This window comes from Pantherophis guttatus, chromosome 3 (genome assembly GCF_059756535.1).
Source record: "Pantherophis guttatus breed Tessera chromosome 3, ASM5975653v1, whole genome shotgun sequence".
Classification (NCBI taxonomy): Eukaryota; Metazoa; Chordata; class Lepidosauria; order Squamata; family Colubridae; genus Pantherophis; species Pantherophis guttatus.
Window position 1 is genome coordinate 155297433 of NC_142065.1, and position 16319 is coordinate 155313751.

Below are 16319 nucleotides of genomic sequence, written 5' to 3' on the forward strand. Positions count from 1 at the left end.
GTGTATTTTAAATGTTTTGTATAATAATTCCAAACAAATATAAGGGGATTCAGCATATTTTTGTACACAATGGTTCATGCCTCCAGTTCTCTACTCACAGACTCAATGTTCTATAAGACCCCAATTCAACCTTTTATATTTGTGAAGCTTTCTGTTGTAGAAGTGAGGAAATACTTACCCAAATTTGAGAGCGCAAAACTCCATGCTTTAATTGCCAATAGATTTCTGATTTAATTTAGACAATTTCTTTAATCCATGGCTTGGCACTTTGATCTCTTCAGGACTGCCTTTTCTAGCCAATTTTGACCCAAACCATTAGATCTAGCAGGAAGAAACCGCTCCTACTCCCACACTTTGGCAAGGTTTAGAGAGTGAGGCAAGGGGAGATTGCTTTATTGCTTGATTGACTGATTGACCAGCTGATTAATTGATTGATTGTCTGACTAATTGATTGATTGATTGACAGAGTGATTGACTGATTGACAGACTGATTGACTGACTGACTGACTGACTGGCTGGCTGGCTGACTGACATTGATTGATGGATTGGATTGGATTGCAGTGTCAATGGTAGTTTAGTCTCCTTGGGACAAATTGTCTGGCTCACTCTTTGCTACTTTTCCATATATTTCTAAAGAGTGAGATTCCTTTTTAGAGACTTTCTCTGAGCTGAACTATTGTTGCCATCTATTTTTTTATATTTCTTGTGTTGCATTTTTATTTTTATAATGAGGTTGTTTTTATGTTGTATTTTTAATGGGAGCTGCCCAGAGTAGTTCTCGTATTGAGGCAGCATAAAAATACGTTAAATAAATGCATAAATACATGTTTCTACTAAATACTAAACAGTGTTTACCCTTTTAGGAAGAAAAAATAATAATGCAAAGCAAACAAAATATCCCCAACATACCTCAGAAGAAAGTCATCCTCTTACCTATCTCAGTTATATATTCATACAACCTGACTCTGGTAAGAACTGTTACGATTAGCACTGATCAATGCAGCCTATTCATTAAGCCCTATTCAGTTTTGCACCATGTGAACTAAACATTGCTTCTGAGAATGCATCCAACAAGGAAGCACACGTCATATGTAAAAGCATCAGAAGGCAGGACAAGAAGCAATGCATGATGCCAGTGAGTGAGTGCGCATTGGCTGTAGCTGAAAATTGTTAATCTGGATGGCCCATAGCCAGTTTAAATCTCTCCCCTTTAATGTGCAATTAGAAAGAGAAGCAGGAAATGCCATCTTCTTTAATGATGTCCATGGGTGAAGGTAGCATATGCAAGTGTACTCCTCAATTTACAGCTATTCATTTAGTGACCATTCAAAGTCACAGCATCACTGGGAAAAGCGACTTATGACCATTTATCACACTTATGTCTGTTGCGGCTTCCACATGGTCGCACAATCAAAATTTGGACACTTGCCAACTGGCATGTATTTCTGATATTGCAGTGCCAGGGGTGGGCGGGGGGTAATGTGATCACTTCTGACAAGCCAAGGAAGCAGGGAAGCTAGATTCACTTAACAACCGTATTGCTGAGTTAACAACTGCAGGGACTCATCTAACAATGGCCACAAGAAAGATCGTAAAATGGGGCTAAACTCAGCCGACAAATGCTTAGCAACAGAAATTTTGAGTTTAATTATGGTTGTAAGTCGAGGACTACCTATATGTGATCACTGAGTTGAAGCTAACTTGGAAAAATAGTTGAAAACTTCACCTGATGTAGAAATTTGCAATTTAAAGTCTGAACAGGATCCATTGTAATGAACATGTAATATTTAACAGTTCTGTTTCCAGGCATACAGTATGTTCAGGGACTAGTTATGAAAATCATAACTATATAGGTAGTGCATCTGAAACAACTGAATTATCCCATACAGGGACTTTGGAAGAAGCGTTTCTCTCAGGCTTATCACTGTGGGAGGCAGTCTTGGTGAAAATTCAGGGCCTTCTCAGTAGCTACTCCTAGGATTTGGAACTTCTTACCCATGAAGCAAATTTGCTCTTTCCCCATTGTCTTTCCAACAGCAGACAAATACATTATATTCAAGAGGGCTCTTCCATTCTCAAAGTGTTTATAAAGACACTATTTTTTATGTTTTCTTCTTCCAAGTATTATTCCCACACTATGGCAGGGTCCACTTATTATGCTTTTATATTTTATGTTTTCAATGCATACAAATTACTTAGGGTAATTTACAGCAGTTAAACTACCACCAAATTTAAAATATTTGAAAGTCAAAAACAAGCACGCTTACAAAAGTATTTAATAAGAATTGTAAATCTAGCAGAGGGATAAAATGGCTTCTACTAACATTTAATGTTACCAGGGGAGAAATTGTTTGCTTATAAAAGGATATCTTTGCCCGTGGCTAAAATACTACGTAGAAGAATATTGTTCTGAAGTAGGGAGTAACAAAAGTTTAGTTTCAGCCACTGAGAAGGCCTTTTCTCTTACCTCAACCATATAAACACATCCAGAAGGATCTCTCCATCAAGACTGACTGGTACTGGAGGAGGAGTCTCCTGAGGAAACTTGAACAAATATTTTGAATTATGCCCAGGAAGAAACAGGTAGCAATTACAGCCCTTGTAGAATGATACAATATGATCAGAGGTGGGTTTCAGCAGGTTCTGACCAGTTCTGGAGAACCGGTAGTGGAAATTTTGAGTAGTTTGGAGAACTGGTAGTAAAAATTCTGACTGGCCCCGTCCCCTCTGCCTCCCAAGTCATATTTTATCTTTGTATAATTGCTAGTTTTCTTCAGCACCATTTTTGGGCAGAAATACTTTTGAAAGATCAATTAAATAAATGTTGGCTATATTAAATTAAAAAGTGGAAGTTAGTTTTGGAAAGAGTTATTTCATTCAGACATGAATACAAATATTGTTCTAAATAAATGTCCAATACAAAGGGAAGTGATAATGCCGTAGAATAACGCAGATAACATAATATTGAGTGGTGAATGTTTACAATTGATTCAAAAGAGGCACTTTCAATCACACAGCCACAGCCACTAGAAGGAGCCATGTTAAAGATACAGTTGCTTTAAGGAGACTAATTGAGAAAAGATGCAGCTGCTTTAAAAATGTGTTGTACTTATGCTTCCACATATTTTGAAGCTTCTCCTCTAAGTCATTTCAAAGTATGCAATTATCCAATTATATAATACAAGAGCTATTAAATGTGGCCTGCAAAACAATGAATCATCACTAAACGGAAACAAAGGTTCAAGATGAATGTACATCGTTGCTGCCGGCTAGTGGTTTGTCAGGTTTCTGCAACCCAAATTTAGTAATCCTACCAGTCCTTTCTAGTTTGACTAAATGTTGAAAGAAATATTATCGGAAATAATAGGTTTTCATTACAGGATATTTTAGCATTCTTTCATATAACTAATTTTCTTTCAGTGAATTTCAGAATTTCAATAGTTCTTTAAAAATCATATTACTTCTAAACCCAGAAGATAACAGCAAGGACTACACTTTTCAAAGTAAAAAAGGGAATTACAAGAATTATTACCGGGCATAAATTGCAGAGAGTCTGAAACTGTCAGTGCACAAACAGGACTTATCTACCAACCTATCTTATTTCATAATGCGCTTGGAAGATTAAATGTATTTCAGTTTAATACTCAATTTTATCAAGAGTATTACAGTTTTTGAATTTTATCACATTTATAAGTGCAAGAAGCCCAGGTTTGAATACATAGTGCCCCCACCCTCAAAAATAGGGTCATTTGTTTTAAATAATACAAATTTTATCTGATTTTTTTTCATTCAGTTTTATTTTATTCAATGTGGGATTTAAAAAATGTATGCTACAATATAACAAACAAAAGCAATAATATCTTCTTCAAAGCTGAAAGACGAATACATTTACCATATTCTGCAAAACCTTGTACTGCAATTATTTGCTAGATTTTCAAATGTGCACCAAAAATCTTTGGTACCCTTTGCAACAAGCCCAATTTTCATTGTGGATACAAAGGTAAATGTTATTTTATATTTACATATAGTAATTATATGGATCTTTTTTAATCTGGAACTTTTTTCTTGCTTTTATCACATCCAGTTTATTTTAATAATTATTTTAATTTCATTTACATTCTTTCTTCATTGTATAATTGCTATCATTTGGGTTGGTGATGTAGGACGTGTATGTCTGTGTGTCTGTGTATCTGCATGTCGATTCACTTTAAATACATTTTTAGAAAAAGACAAGATGTTAAATTTCCTTGAAATACCGTAGACCGCTAGGTGTATGCAACTATCAGTGGCATTTGCTGGAGAACAGCAGGCAAACATTGCATATGAAAAGAAACAAGGCCAGGCTGCAATTCTGTAATTATTTACAAAATCATCATACCTGTGGTGAAAATCATACTTTTTACTTGCAGAAGACTTAAATAGGCTCAGATTGCCCATTTTAAAAACTCTAGCCGAAATTGTAATAATGAAACCACAACTGTCAATGCAATGTTCTTCCTGAGCAGAGTGAGATGAATTTCTCAATATACTTTGGCATATAATGTACTACCCAGATAATGAGCCTTACTAATAATGCACTTGCTTTGGCACTTCTGGGATCTTCTGTTAATGGAGCAAAGCAAGTTTTCAAAGAAACTATCCCACCAGGTTTCCCCCCCCCCCATGCTATCTTTCCCCTTAGAGTTACGTGTTTCTGTTCAGATGCAATATAAGTATTATATTTCCAAGATGCAGGTACTAGAATGACAGTGATTTAAAGAATACAGTTAAAAGAAAGGGCCTAAACATAGCCTTTTCCAACCAATAGTTTCCAGAGTTTGGGATTATAAAAGCTGTTTTTTTCCTGCCAGCTTGGAAGATATCCAAAACATAGGACTGAAATTGGAGAGTAGTTTATGCAACCTATCACTGGTCCTTTCTAAATGACAGAAAATGTCCATTTTTTGTGTCTTAAATTCTTACTTTTAAAAATGTCATTTTCCCTCCTCACAATACCTTTCAGCTAGAACTGATTATTTACAAAGTTCTGTTATTTTAGTAAGATTTGGCAGGAAAGTGGTGCTGAATTCTGTTGTAGTTTTAATTGACTAAGTAAAGGACCCATGGCAGTTATATTAGTGTCATTGGTATCGGAGAGAAATTGCTTACATAGCTGCAACTTACTGTATTTTTTGGAGTATAAGACGCTCCGGACTAGGTAAGACGCACCTACCTTTTTTGGTGAGGAAAACAAGAAAAAGAACTCTGCCTCTGCCTCCCAGCAATTTTGCCTCATTGCAGCAAACAGCAATACTTTCATTTTCGTTTTCAGCATAGCTTGATTAACACAAGAAAAAAAAATCTGCTCCCAGCAATTTACCTCTTTGCAGCAAACAGCAGAGGCCTGCAACAATAGGCAAGGGCAATCCCTGCAGCCTGAAACAGCTGAGAGTCGGGAGACCGATCCAACCGACAATCAACTTGTGCTAATTAGGCTGTGCTGAAGCTGAAATGGGCTGTTTCTTCTTGCTGCTTGCTGCAAGGAGGTAAATTGCTGGGAGCCAGAGGCCATAGAGTGAGGGCCATTGGGTGGGTGGGGCTACATTCGGTCTATAAGACGCACCCAAATTTTCATCCTCTTTTAGGGGGGGAAAAGGAGCATCTTGTACTCCGAAAAATACGATGTATGGTTGGTTAAGAAAAGATGCACCAGTTGAAATACTGTCTTCCCAACAAGTACCCAAGGTCCCCAATGATCATGCTTCGTTTGTTCTTGCAAATGCATCATTGATAGTTCTTCAATAGCAAAAACTAACTCTGTCTTTCAGAATAAGGCTTTGTTTGGCCAAGAAAGAAAAAAAATGGCAATTTAATTTTATTTTTCATTGCTTTTTTAAAACATCTACATAACTCTCTCATATAGCGACTCTGGGGAATACATCATAAAACCGATATATAAAAACCGTTAAACACCTCAATTTCGGTTGAAATAAAAAACTAAGATTTCAGGTTACAAGAGAATTGAGCTGGTTATGCTTCTAAAAAAACAAAAAGGTAATAACTGTACTTTTGATACGGCTACAAAGATATTGGAGAACACACAGCTTTCTGATGTCGGAATCAATTTCAAGGATAAGAACAGCCCTGTCTTTGTAGCCCATCCTCGTTAAGAGAAAAAGGGGAAGCCAGGTGGTTGAAAATAACAACAACAAAGCTTTATAGCCCCAACTTTCTTCTTCATACCCCCCAAGTCCTTTAGTTGGATGACTGGCATGTTTAAAGAGCTTTCAGTCCAGAGTCACCCCACCATTCAGCTCTTATCTACTAGCTTTTATCTACCTGAAAGTGTCTGGTTGCCTTGGTAATTCTTGTTGCTTAGTTACAAAAGCTGGAGATGGAGATGGCCCCGTCTCCTGTGTTTCAGCAGAACTGGTTCCCCAGGCAATTGAGGGCAATCAGGATTTTTTAATTTTTTTTTTTTATCAAGGCACCTGAGACAGAAGTGTGCCAATCTTATTTGTAAAGCCAAATCTGTTCAAACCAAACAGACAGCAAGATGGACTAACATTCAGCTTGAAGCTACCAATTACTGAAGTCTTTCCCCAACCTGGTGCCTTCAGGATGAGAGACATCCCAGAATTTCTACAACATACATTGAGAAAAATCCCACTGCAGCAGGTGCAGGCAGGATGTTTGTATGAGTCCTCCTGAGTTTCATTTTCATTCATGACCAGAATATATCTCTTTTCTTGCATGTGGTTGAAAACTGGCTATTGGAAAAGGAGATCAGGATGTTTAAAATGAATTAAAAACAGAAACTCTTTCCCCAGAGAACACTCTGACTTGAGAACCATTGTATTGTTTGGTAGTAACCTGTCAACAATTCTTTCTTGGCTCTAGCTATCCATGGATAAAGCAGGAATGGCAGGATTTCGTAAACTTTTAGTTTTACATTTACTGCATTTCCAATCTATGTCTTCCTTCCTTCCTTCCTTCCTTCCTTCCTTCCTTCCTTCCTTCCTTCCTTCTTTGAAAACAAGGTGATGCAGCATTAAAGAATTCATTTTCGCAGCATCTGAGCAATCATTCAAAAAATACAGTCATTCACTTGGTTTTAAAAAGACGTTTCTTACATAATTCAGCATTTTCATTCAACAGACTTGGTTTAGTTTACCATGTGGATATGCTTGAATTGCATTTGCTGATTTGATAAAAACTATTCCAACTTGTGATGGTGACTTGAGAGGAAAAATTTTCAGAAATTTGAGGGGGGGGAATACCAAAAACCATTACAATCTGCTCACAGAAAGCCATCTGTAGAATAACTGGTGCAGGGTGAAGATGATTTTTAACTAAAATGCAGCACTGAAAGTTGGGGTCTCCAGCCACGTAGTCAAAGCCCAGTAAAAAAAATATATATCTTTGTTTAATTCTAATGTTTAAAGTTCAATAGATGTAATCGAGACAGCCAGCTTTTATTTTTGCTTGTACGGTTTTGATCTCTCATAGAATATTCAAATCTGCGTCTTTGCCCCAGGCTAATGTTTAACAGGCTTGTTACTTCGTCTCCAAACATTTAACTAATAGGCATCTTTGAACAAGATGGGTCTCTAAATGTATCCTTTATCCTAGCCTGTTAACTCAAATCTATGCTGTGGCAGCACATGATTCAGGATGTATTAAGCAATTATGACCATCCAGCCAGAGCCAAAAAAAAAATTTTTTTTTTAAAAAGGAAGCTGTCTCTTTTCTTCCCACGTCAAGGAAAATCTGCAGTGGCACAAATAATCAAGGACTGTGCTATCGTGAACAGAGCCAGCATATTGTTCCTCCTTCTTTCTTTTTTTTAATTCTCTCCCCATCTACCCCTGGATATAAATTGTAATGGATTCCCACGAGGATTGATCTAGAGTGCCTCATTTTCACAGACCCTCTGTAGAATTTCATCTTAACAATAGACATCAGAAGAGACAACGGACCATCAGATAAACAGTCGACATGAAACAGTGGGAAGTTAGCAGACTCTATTTGTCAGAAATGGTATAAGGTCTCCTCCTTGAACAGGGGGTTGGACTAGAAGACCTCCAAGGTCCCTTCCAATTCTATTATTCCATTATTCTCTTTGGGACAAATCTTTCCTTACAGGAGTGACTGGATCAAATCAATATTGGAATTTGCATTACATGTTAACAGAGACATTGTTTTTTAAAAAATAGAAAATTTTACAAGCTTTCATAAAGAGTAAGCTATGTATCTCAATAAACTGAATTTAAAAAAACCAAAAATATAGTTGTGTAATTTTGAAGTACTTTGCGAACTTTCTTTCAGAGCATCTGAGATCTTTAATGACAAGCCAGCATTAGTGGCAAAGGCAAAGATGACTCATTCAGGCACTATGTTCAAATTTTAATTTAGGTATTCCTGGAACTGAAGGTAAGTATGTGCATATTTTTATGATACCCAAGAAAAAATCACGAAATTAATCTTCTAAAATGCATATATTATTTACTGCACATTGTGTCATATTTTCCCTATAGTCTTCTAGGATATAGGCTGAAGGCAGGGAGCATAATCAGGAGTTCCACCGATGTACAACAATGTGAATTTTTAAGTTACACAAAATTCTTCATAGGGTGGTAGATAGAAGGAAAAACTGTACATCACATATTTTAATTCCCTCCAGACTGGGCTACTAATCATTCTTAAATATGGAAAGTTATTTCAAGAGAGCACAGTGTCGTACCCTCCATTTGCCATCCAAGACATCAAGTAGCACTGGAAGTGACTAATTATATGGATAGCTACAATCACACCTCTCTGAGTGCTAATCTTTATGCAGCCAAGATGACATATTAGTTTTGAAGATTTGCAAAACTAGATGCAATATTATGGAGGAAGAGAGAATGTACTAATTGCAACACTGAACAAATTCATTTCTTGCTACATCATTCTGTGGAGATTCCATTTGTCCTTATGACCTAGCTAGTTCATGGTATGATATATGAAGTCAGTTACAGGTTGCCTGTGGCTTAGGCATGCTCCATATTTCTAGCAACTGACATTATATCAAAATAGCCAAAAGCAACATTTCCAATATTTAGGTGGTATTAAGGCTGAGAAGTGGAGAGACAGGCCCCTGGGAGGTTTCTGTTTCTATCGTCAACCTTAAGTCACCACTCCCTAAAGAAAATCACAGTAAGGACAAGAATTGGCTGTGTCCGTTGTTAGGCTCTCACAGCATAAGTATGAGCTGCAGTGGTGCAGTGATTAGAATGCAGTGCTGCAGGCTACTTCTGCTGACTGCCGGCTGCCTACAATTTGGCAGTTCGAATCTCACCAGGCTCAAGGTTGACTCAGCCTTCCATCCTTCCAAGGTCAGTAAATGAGGACCCAGATTGTTGGGGGGCAATATGCTGACTCCGTAAACTGCTTAGAGGGCTGTAAAGAACTGTGAAGCGGTATATAAATCTAAATGCTATTGATATTGCTATAAGCAGAGGGCCAACTGTACATATGAATATGTATGTGTGTATGTATATGATGTATGAGTATGTGGATGTATGTGTGTATGTGTGTGTACTAAATTTCATCCCAAGGCCTGTCAAATAGGAAGAACGTTCATTATGACTAGTTTAACAACAGGTTTTTCTTATAATTTCATACTTTACTTCATTTTTGACATGCATGTTTTAAACACTGATGCCTAAAGACGATGTCTTCGCAACTTAAAGGCAATTAGGTTTAGAGTAATGCTTGGTTTAATAAAAGATAATTATTTACTCATTTCTTTGCTTTTCCTCTGGTTCATGTTAATCCAGCATTGCTTCTAAAAATTTCAATGGAGACGCGCCATCAGTTCTCACAAGCATAAAATACCAGCATCCGGTCACATTTTAAATGTTGTTCAATCATGTCGCTGGTGACTTATTCTTCATATGTTTACATATTTTCTGTATTGAGTTTAAAGAGATGACCAACTCCTAAATGGCTTTCTGTATCTACCCTGGAATTTAGAGGGCCAGGGAAAAAAAAGCCATTTGGCTAGCCTCATCTGACCTCTCTTTTTTTATTCTTTCCTACTCAACAGAGGGTTAGAAAGGTTAATTGGGTTAAGAGGCTCATGATTCTGCCTGTCTCTCAGCAGGATAATTCCCTGGAAACAGAACAGAAACCTCAAGCTTTAAACTGGCCTAGATCCAATCTTGGGCTGTGAAGAAAAGCGATCCAGGGGGAAAAAAAATCTCCCAATATATCCTGATGGGAAAACAGGTTGGGTAGAAGCTCAAATTCCCTCTGCCTTGCTCCATCCTGTTTTACGTGGCTTAGACCAGGCATGTCCAACCTTGGCAATTAGACTTGGACTTCAACTCCCAGAGTTCCCCAACCTCCACAGGTCTTAAAGTTGCACATCCCTGGCTTAGAGTGTAACTTATGCAAGTTCCTGGTGTACACATATACACAAGCATGCAGATACAACATGAAGGGAGAACAGAAACATAGATAACCATAGAGGCACAAATATGTACTCGAATAATTTGATTAAACCCTAGATAAACTTCGATATACATGAATGCAACATAGGCATCATTTACCTATTAACATTGTAAACCACCCAGAATTAATATTGTTAGCCTCCCCAAGGTGAGATGGGCAGCAAACAAATTTAATAAATAAATAAATGAAATATTTCTTTACATAAAAGAAACTACAGAGCCCTCCTACAGCCATTTTGCTAAAGGAGTTGGAAGGAGTTCTAGAAGCTCTATTCCATATCTTTGCACATCCTTGTGATTCAACAATAGGTAGATGCATGGAGGAAACTTTGGATTGCAAATTAATAACAATATACTATACTTGATCTGCGTACAAACAATCTCAATTTGCTAGAACTCCAAGAGAGATTTTTTGGGGAAAAAAAAAAGTATTTGCTTGAAAACTGGAAGAGTTATTCTTTTTCAAATGAGTTCTTTCCTGTCCATGAAATTAAAGCATAAAGAATTAGTTTTGAAAAGAAATGATCTTTAAGAGATAAATCAATTAAGGCATCTTAGCAATAGCATGTAAATCAGGGGTGTCCAACCTTGGCAAATTTAAGATTTGTGGACTTCAACTCCCAGAATTCTCCAGGCAGCATGTTCCTTCATCTAAATGTAATAATCATTGGAAATATATCTCCAACTTTCAGTTTTTTAAAATGGTTTTGTTTTTATCAAATCAAATGCAATTCTGTGACAATTAAATGGATACATCCATGTTGTTTTCATAATTTGATTTCAAGAGGGGAACATTAATTACTTTCAGAATACATGCTGATCTACAGGTATGACCTACCCTGTGTTTCAGGACTATCACCATGCCTCCAGAGTAGGCCACGTAAGTTCTCTGCCTCATCCAAGATCTTACCATGGACGCTATGTGGATGAAAACCCAGTAGTCCACTTCTTCAGGAACATTGTAAGTTTTACTTTCTTCTAAGTCATTTCTACTTTTATGTCCTGAGGAAACATGAACTGCCAGGCTCTAAGTAGTTTTGGTAGAGAGGAGTTGCAAAGGGATTGTTCTAATCCACAGCTCTCAGTGGGTATGGAAATCTTTTATTTCCAAGAGATGTGGTGGCGCAGTGGTTAGAATGCCATATTGCAGGCTAACTCTGCATTCCCACTGCCAGGAGTTTGATCTTGACTAACTCAAGGTTGACTCAACCTTCCAGCCTTCTAAGGTCAGTAAAATGTGGACCCAGATTGTTGAGGGCAATATGCTGACTCTGTAAACACTTAGAGAGTACTGTGAAGCATGATGAAGCAGTATAGGTCTAAGTGCTATTGCTATTTATCCATAAACCCAGCTCTGTTCTATTCAATAGGAGGATCAGTCCTACAAATTCAAAAGAATATAAGAAACCATCTACTACAGTGAAATAAATAACCACTTTGGGTAGGGATGTGTAAACACACATGTGTGTGCACTCATGTGCCTGTCTATGGATTTAACCTATATATACACGTGGGAGTTCTTTCAGATAATCAATATATTTGAGCCAATAACCTTTTGCAAACTTTTTTTGTACTTAATCATCATTTATAGGATTAGATTATGAACTGCCCCAGGGTTAATCGTAAGATTTCAATTATTTATTCACTTTGTAGTTTATTTTCCCTCTATATCAGATTGATTTGAAAATAATACCTAGGCTACCTCTGCGGTTATGGAATCATATACATATATGTGTGTGTCTAATAGACTATTTGTTTTTTTTAATTGTATAGAGATTTGTAAATCTCTAGTATTCATCTGTATAAACCCAGCCCTGCAGGCATATAGACAGAAGTGTGCCTGAACAGCTGCTGCTGTTACTCGAAATAAATTTCCAACCTGAACTTCTGAAAAAATAAAGACAGACATTCAAACTCCTGAAGATGAACTAATCTGAGATTGTGTAATCATCTCTGATATTTTAGAGGTGAAGTAAATTTACAATGAATACAGGATGAGTGGTGAAAGCAATATGTGTCTTCAGCTCTTTTCTCTCCAGTAACATGCTTCAAAGCAAAGTATGTAATATCATGATTCAAAAGCCCAGGTTTATTGGCTGCTTCTGAGATGAAGAACATGAAGAAAATAATTGAACGTGAATTACTACTTGGTAGCTAAGCCTTACATCCAATTTCTCACTTGGAGTTATAAAACTGATTTTAATGACAGGGTCTGTCTGAGAAGAATCACCTACTTAACAGAATTGGTTGTAAGAGCCGTGGCTTTGGGACTTCAAAAGTGTTCTGAAGAGAACAGCACTGTGCCACAGAGAACCCTTCGAATGTTTGATGTTCCTGTAATGAATTTGAGCAGATTTTAGTGGTTTCCTAGAAAAATGCAAGGGCCATGAGATCCCATTCAAACAGCTTTGATTGAAAGTTTAAAAGCAAGGAACTACTAATTATGTATCAGTTAAAACACATCTAATAGTGATATTGATCACCAATATTTATCAATCCTGAAGTTTTAGTCTGCATTATAACTAGCCAATAGCACATACTGGTAGATATATTTGTATGCATGTCTCTCCCTATGCCCAACAGGCACACACATATATTTCCACCGAACAGACAATGACATAACAACAAGCTTAAGAAATGTTTGTAGAGAGACCTCCAAATTTTTAAAGATGAGGACCCAGATTGTTGGGAGCAATAGGCTAACTCTGTAAACTGCTTGGAGAGGGCTGTAAAGCACTGTGAAGCAATAGCTATTGCTATTATTCCCTGCAGCTGTTTGTGGTGGGATTATTTATGGATAAAGAGCAAGCCACAATGATACGCTTAGCTGAACTGAGTGATGTCTTATCAACGTGGCCTGCCAATGAATCCCTGCTATCTAGGAAGGCTTCTTAATTTGTAATGATAAATCCCTTCCTGGATGCTGATACTATTTGCATATAACAGTGTTTCGCAATCTTAGCCACTTGAAGATACATGGACTTCAACTCCCAGAATTCCCCAGCCAGTATGGCTGATTGGGGAATTCTGGGAGTTGAAGTCCAATATCTTCAACCGGCTAAAGTTGAGAAAGGGACATATAGTAATAGCCATTCAGATTTCAAGAACCTGTCCTATGAAGAAAAGAATTTAATTTAATTTAAAAGTTAAAACAAGCCCCAATACTTGCAGAAATCTGAAAACTTTAGATGGAAAAAGTCAGTGCAACATTCTGTCACCAGTTTCACTCAGATCTAAATATCTCAATGTATTAATTAGCTGATTATGTTGGGAAGAAAATGGAAAAGCAGGTGGGTACCAGGTATGGGTGCAGGAAATTAGATACCCACTAGATAGCAGCAATGAGAAGAAAAACTTTGCCTTTGCTGCCATCTATTGGTCATTTGTAACTTTCAAGAAAGAGCAAGGGGATGCCCAAGAAAATGCTTAAACCAACCATGGAATTCCACACACAGACCTACACACACACACACACACACAGCGATTCTAAACATATAGTATATATTTGCACATTCTTATTTTTTAAAATTGATTTTCAGGTGTCACCCAGGACAACTCCTCCTCTTCAGGCAAAAGTAAGTGTTTGCTGTGAATATTTTATATTAACCTAAAAAACCTGTGGTAAAGAAAAGAAAGAAAAGGTTTCCTTATTTAAAAAATATTTCAATAACCTTCCTAGCCCAATGTAGTCTAAATGATGCATTTATAGCAGGTTTTTGGTTGCTTAAAAAAAACCATTGCTTACACCTGATCATAGTCTGTGTTGCTGTAGAATCCTATCTAATCCTTCATGCCCAACCTCACAAATGAGGCAAAGCCACTGAAAACCACAAGACTCACATGAGTTATAAAATGTCCTGGGGTCGTGGTTGATGCCACACCCAAACTTTGGATGGCCACATTTTGGAGTGGGCTTCCCCTTCTTCCTTGATACCAGCTAGATCTCATTGATAGATGCCAGGCTGCCCCTTCCACCAATTATTAAATTATAAATAAGAGAGGTCTTAGTACAGGCTGATTTGCACTAAGAAACAGCAGCCAGGGCCACCAAGGACTGGTGACCAAGCAAAGGAGTCCAGATAAATGGAAATTAGAAACCGTCTTAAGCACTCAGGCTGTGCTGGCTCCCTCCAGAGGACGGAATGAAATGATTCTTTTCATTCTGTGACTTGTTACAAGTAGTCCTCGATTTATAACCATTTGTTTCGTGACCATTCCAAGTTACAACAGCACGGAAAAAGTGACGTACAACTGTTTTTCACACTTACGACCATTGCAGCATAGCCATGGTCACGTGATTAAAATTCAGCCGCTTGACAACTGGCATGTATTTATGACGGTTGCAGTGTCCCGGGGTCATGTGATCCCTTTTCGTGACTTTCTGACAACCAAAGTCAATGGGGAAGCTAGATTCATTTAACAACCATGTTGCTAAGTTAAAAACTGCAGTGATTCGCTTAACAAGCGTGGCAAGAAAGATCGTAAATGGTGGCAAAATTCACTTAACAACTGTCTTGATTAACAATGGAAATGTTGAGGCTCAATAGTGATCGTAAGTCGAGGACTGCCTGTGTTTCAATATCTCATTTAATCTTTACAAGCACAGGGTCTTTTTAGATTTTTAGCCTGCCCTTTTTTCATATACAACCCAAGGTGACAAACATACCAATTATTTCTTCCTTCTCCTATTTTCCCTAAAACAACCCCCCACCCCCCAGTTTACTTGCTCCATTTTCCTCCTCACATTTCTCTACATCTTTAACTTCTGAATACAGAAAGCCAAACTACCTTGTTTCAAATTCTGACCTAATAAAACATCAGAGACTGAGACTGTGGGCGGATGAAAAGTATTCATTATACAGAACATTGGACCATAGTTCATTGTCCTCAAAAAACCCCTTGAAATGCATTATCGTGAACTATACTGCAATAGACAAGACAACCAGGAAAGGCCCATGTTCTCTCTTTGGTAAAATCTGTGTGCACATCAGACAATGGATTTTATTATGCACATCTGAAATGTGGTAAACTCCTCTAAAGTCCTACATCATGACTGCAATGCAAACATCTTGGATTTTAGATATTTTAATCCACACGACCGACCATGATAATCCTTTTCTAACAGTTGTTGGCATCCTCAGTGTCTTTTATAGTCCATGGTGTTTATCATGTCACTTTGTTTGTTTCTTACATGTGCAGGGGAGAGGATTATCCTTCAGCAGATTTAGCTGGGTAGGTGATAAACATGCTTCCCTTTGCAATTATTTTGTTTTCCCCAGGCCCAAGAGTTATCTTGCTTTTCTGTAGCTAATGCAGAATTCCAGTACATATTTGTTTATTCTTTTATTTCACTTTGGCTTGTTTGCTTTACTCTTACTGATGCATTCCTGGTTCCAAAGTAGTTTCTTTATATCCATGGTTTTATTGCTTGCTTTTATCCTGAAATGAGTCAAACTTAAATTAAGATTCCTTTTGCCTGAGCAGAGAGCATCTTCACTGCATGGCAAATTGCATTCCTTTAAGATTCCCTAAATGTTCTGTGAGTCCATGGGATGGAGGAGGGGGGGGAAATGAAAGTGTGGGTTGCTACCAGCGGTGAAATCCGGCTGGATCTATCCGGCTGCGCGAACCAGTAGTGGCTGGGAGGCTTCACCCATCCACCAGGATATCATTACATCCCAGTTTTGACCCTCTGCACATGCATAGGGTCTGCGCATGCGTAGAAGAGGTGTGCGTAAGCTCACACTACTGAACTGGTAGCAAAGGTAAGTGCATTTCACTGCTGGTTGCTACTATGAACTGTACAAAGCTCCAGTTCTGGATGGATTCGAGAACATGGTACATTAT

The 16319-nt window shown here is 37.7% G+C and overlaps 1 protein-coding gene across 3 annotated transcripts in view; it reads left to right on the forward strand.

Moving 5' to 3' along the window:
• The window catches only part of MBP (myelin basic protein), a 141817-nt gene that overhangs the window by 117177 nt on the left and 8321 nt on the right, over positions 1–16319 (forward strand). For all 3 annotated transcript variants that reach the window (XM_034429329.3, XM_034429332.3, XM_087890382.1), the window contains exons 5-7: positions 11323–11433; positions 14012–14047; positions 15672–15704. In XM_034429329.3, the coding sequence (XP_034285220.1) occupies positions 11323–11433; positions 14012–14047; positions 15672–15704 (180 nt within the window). The remainder of the gene's footprint in view (positions 1–11322; positions 11434–14011; positions 14048–15671; positions 15705–16319) is intronic.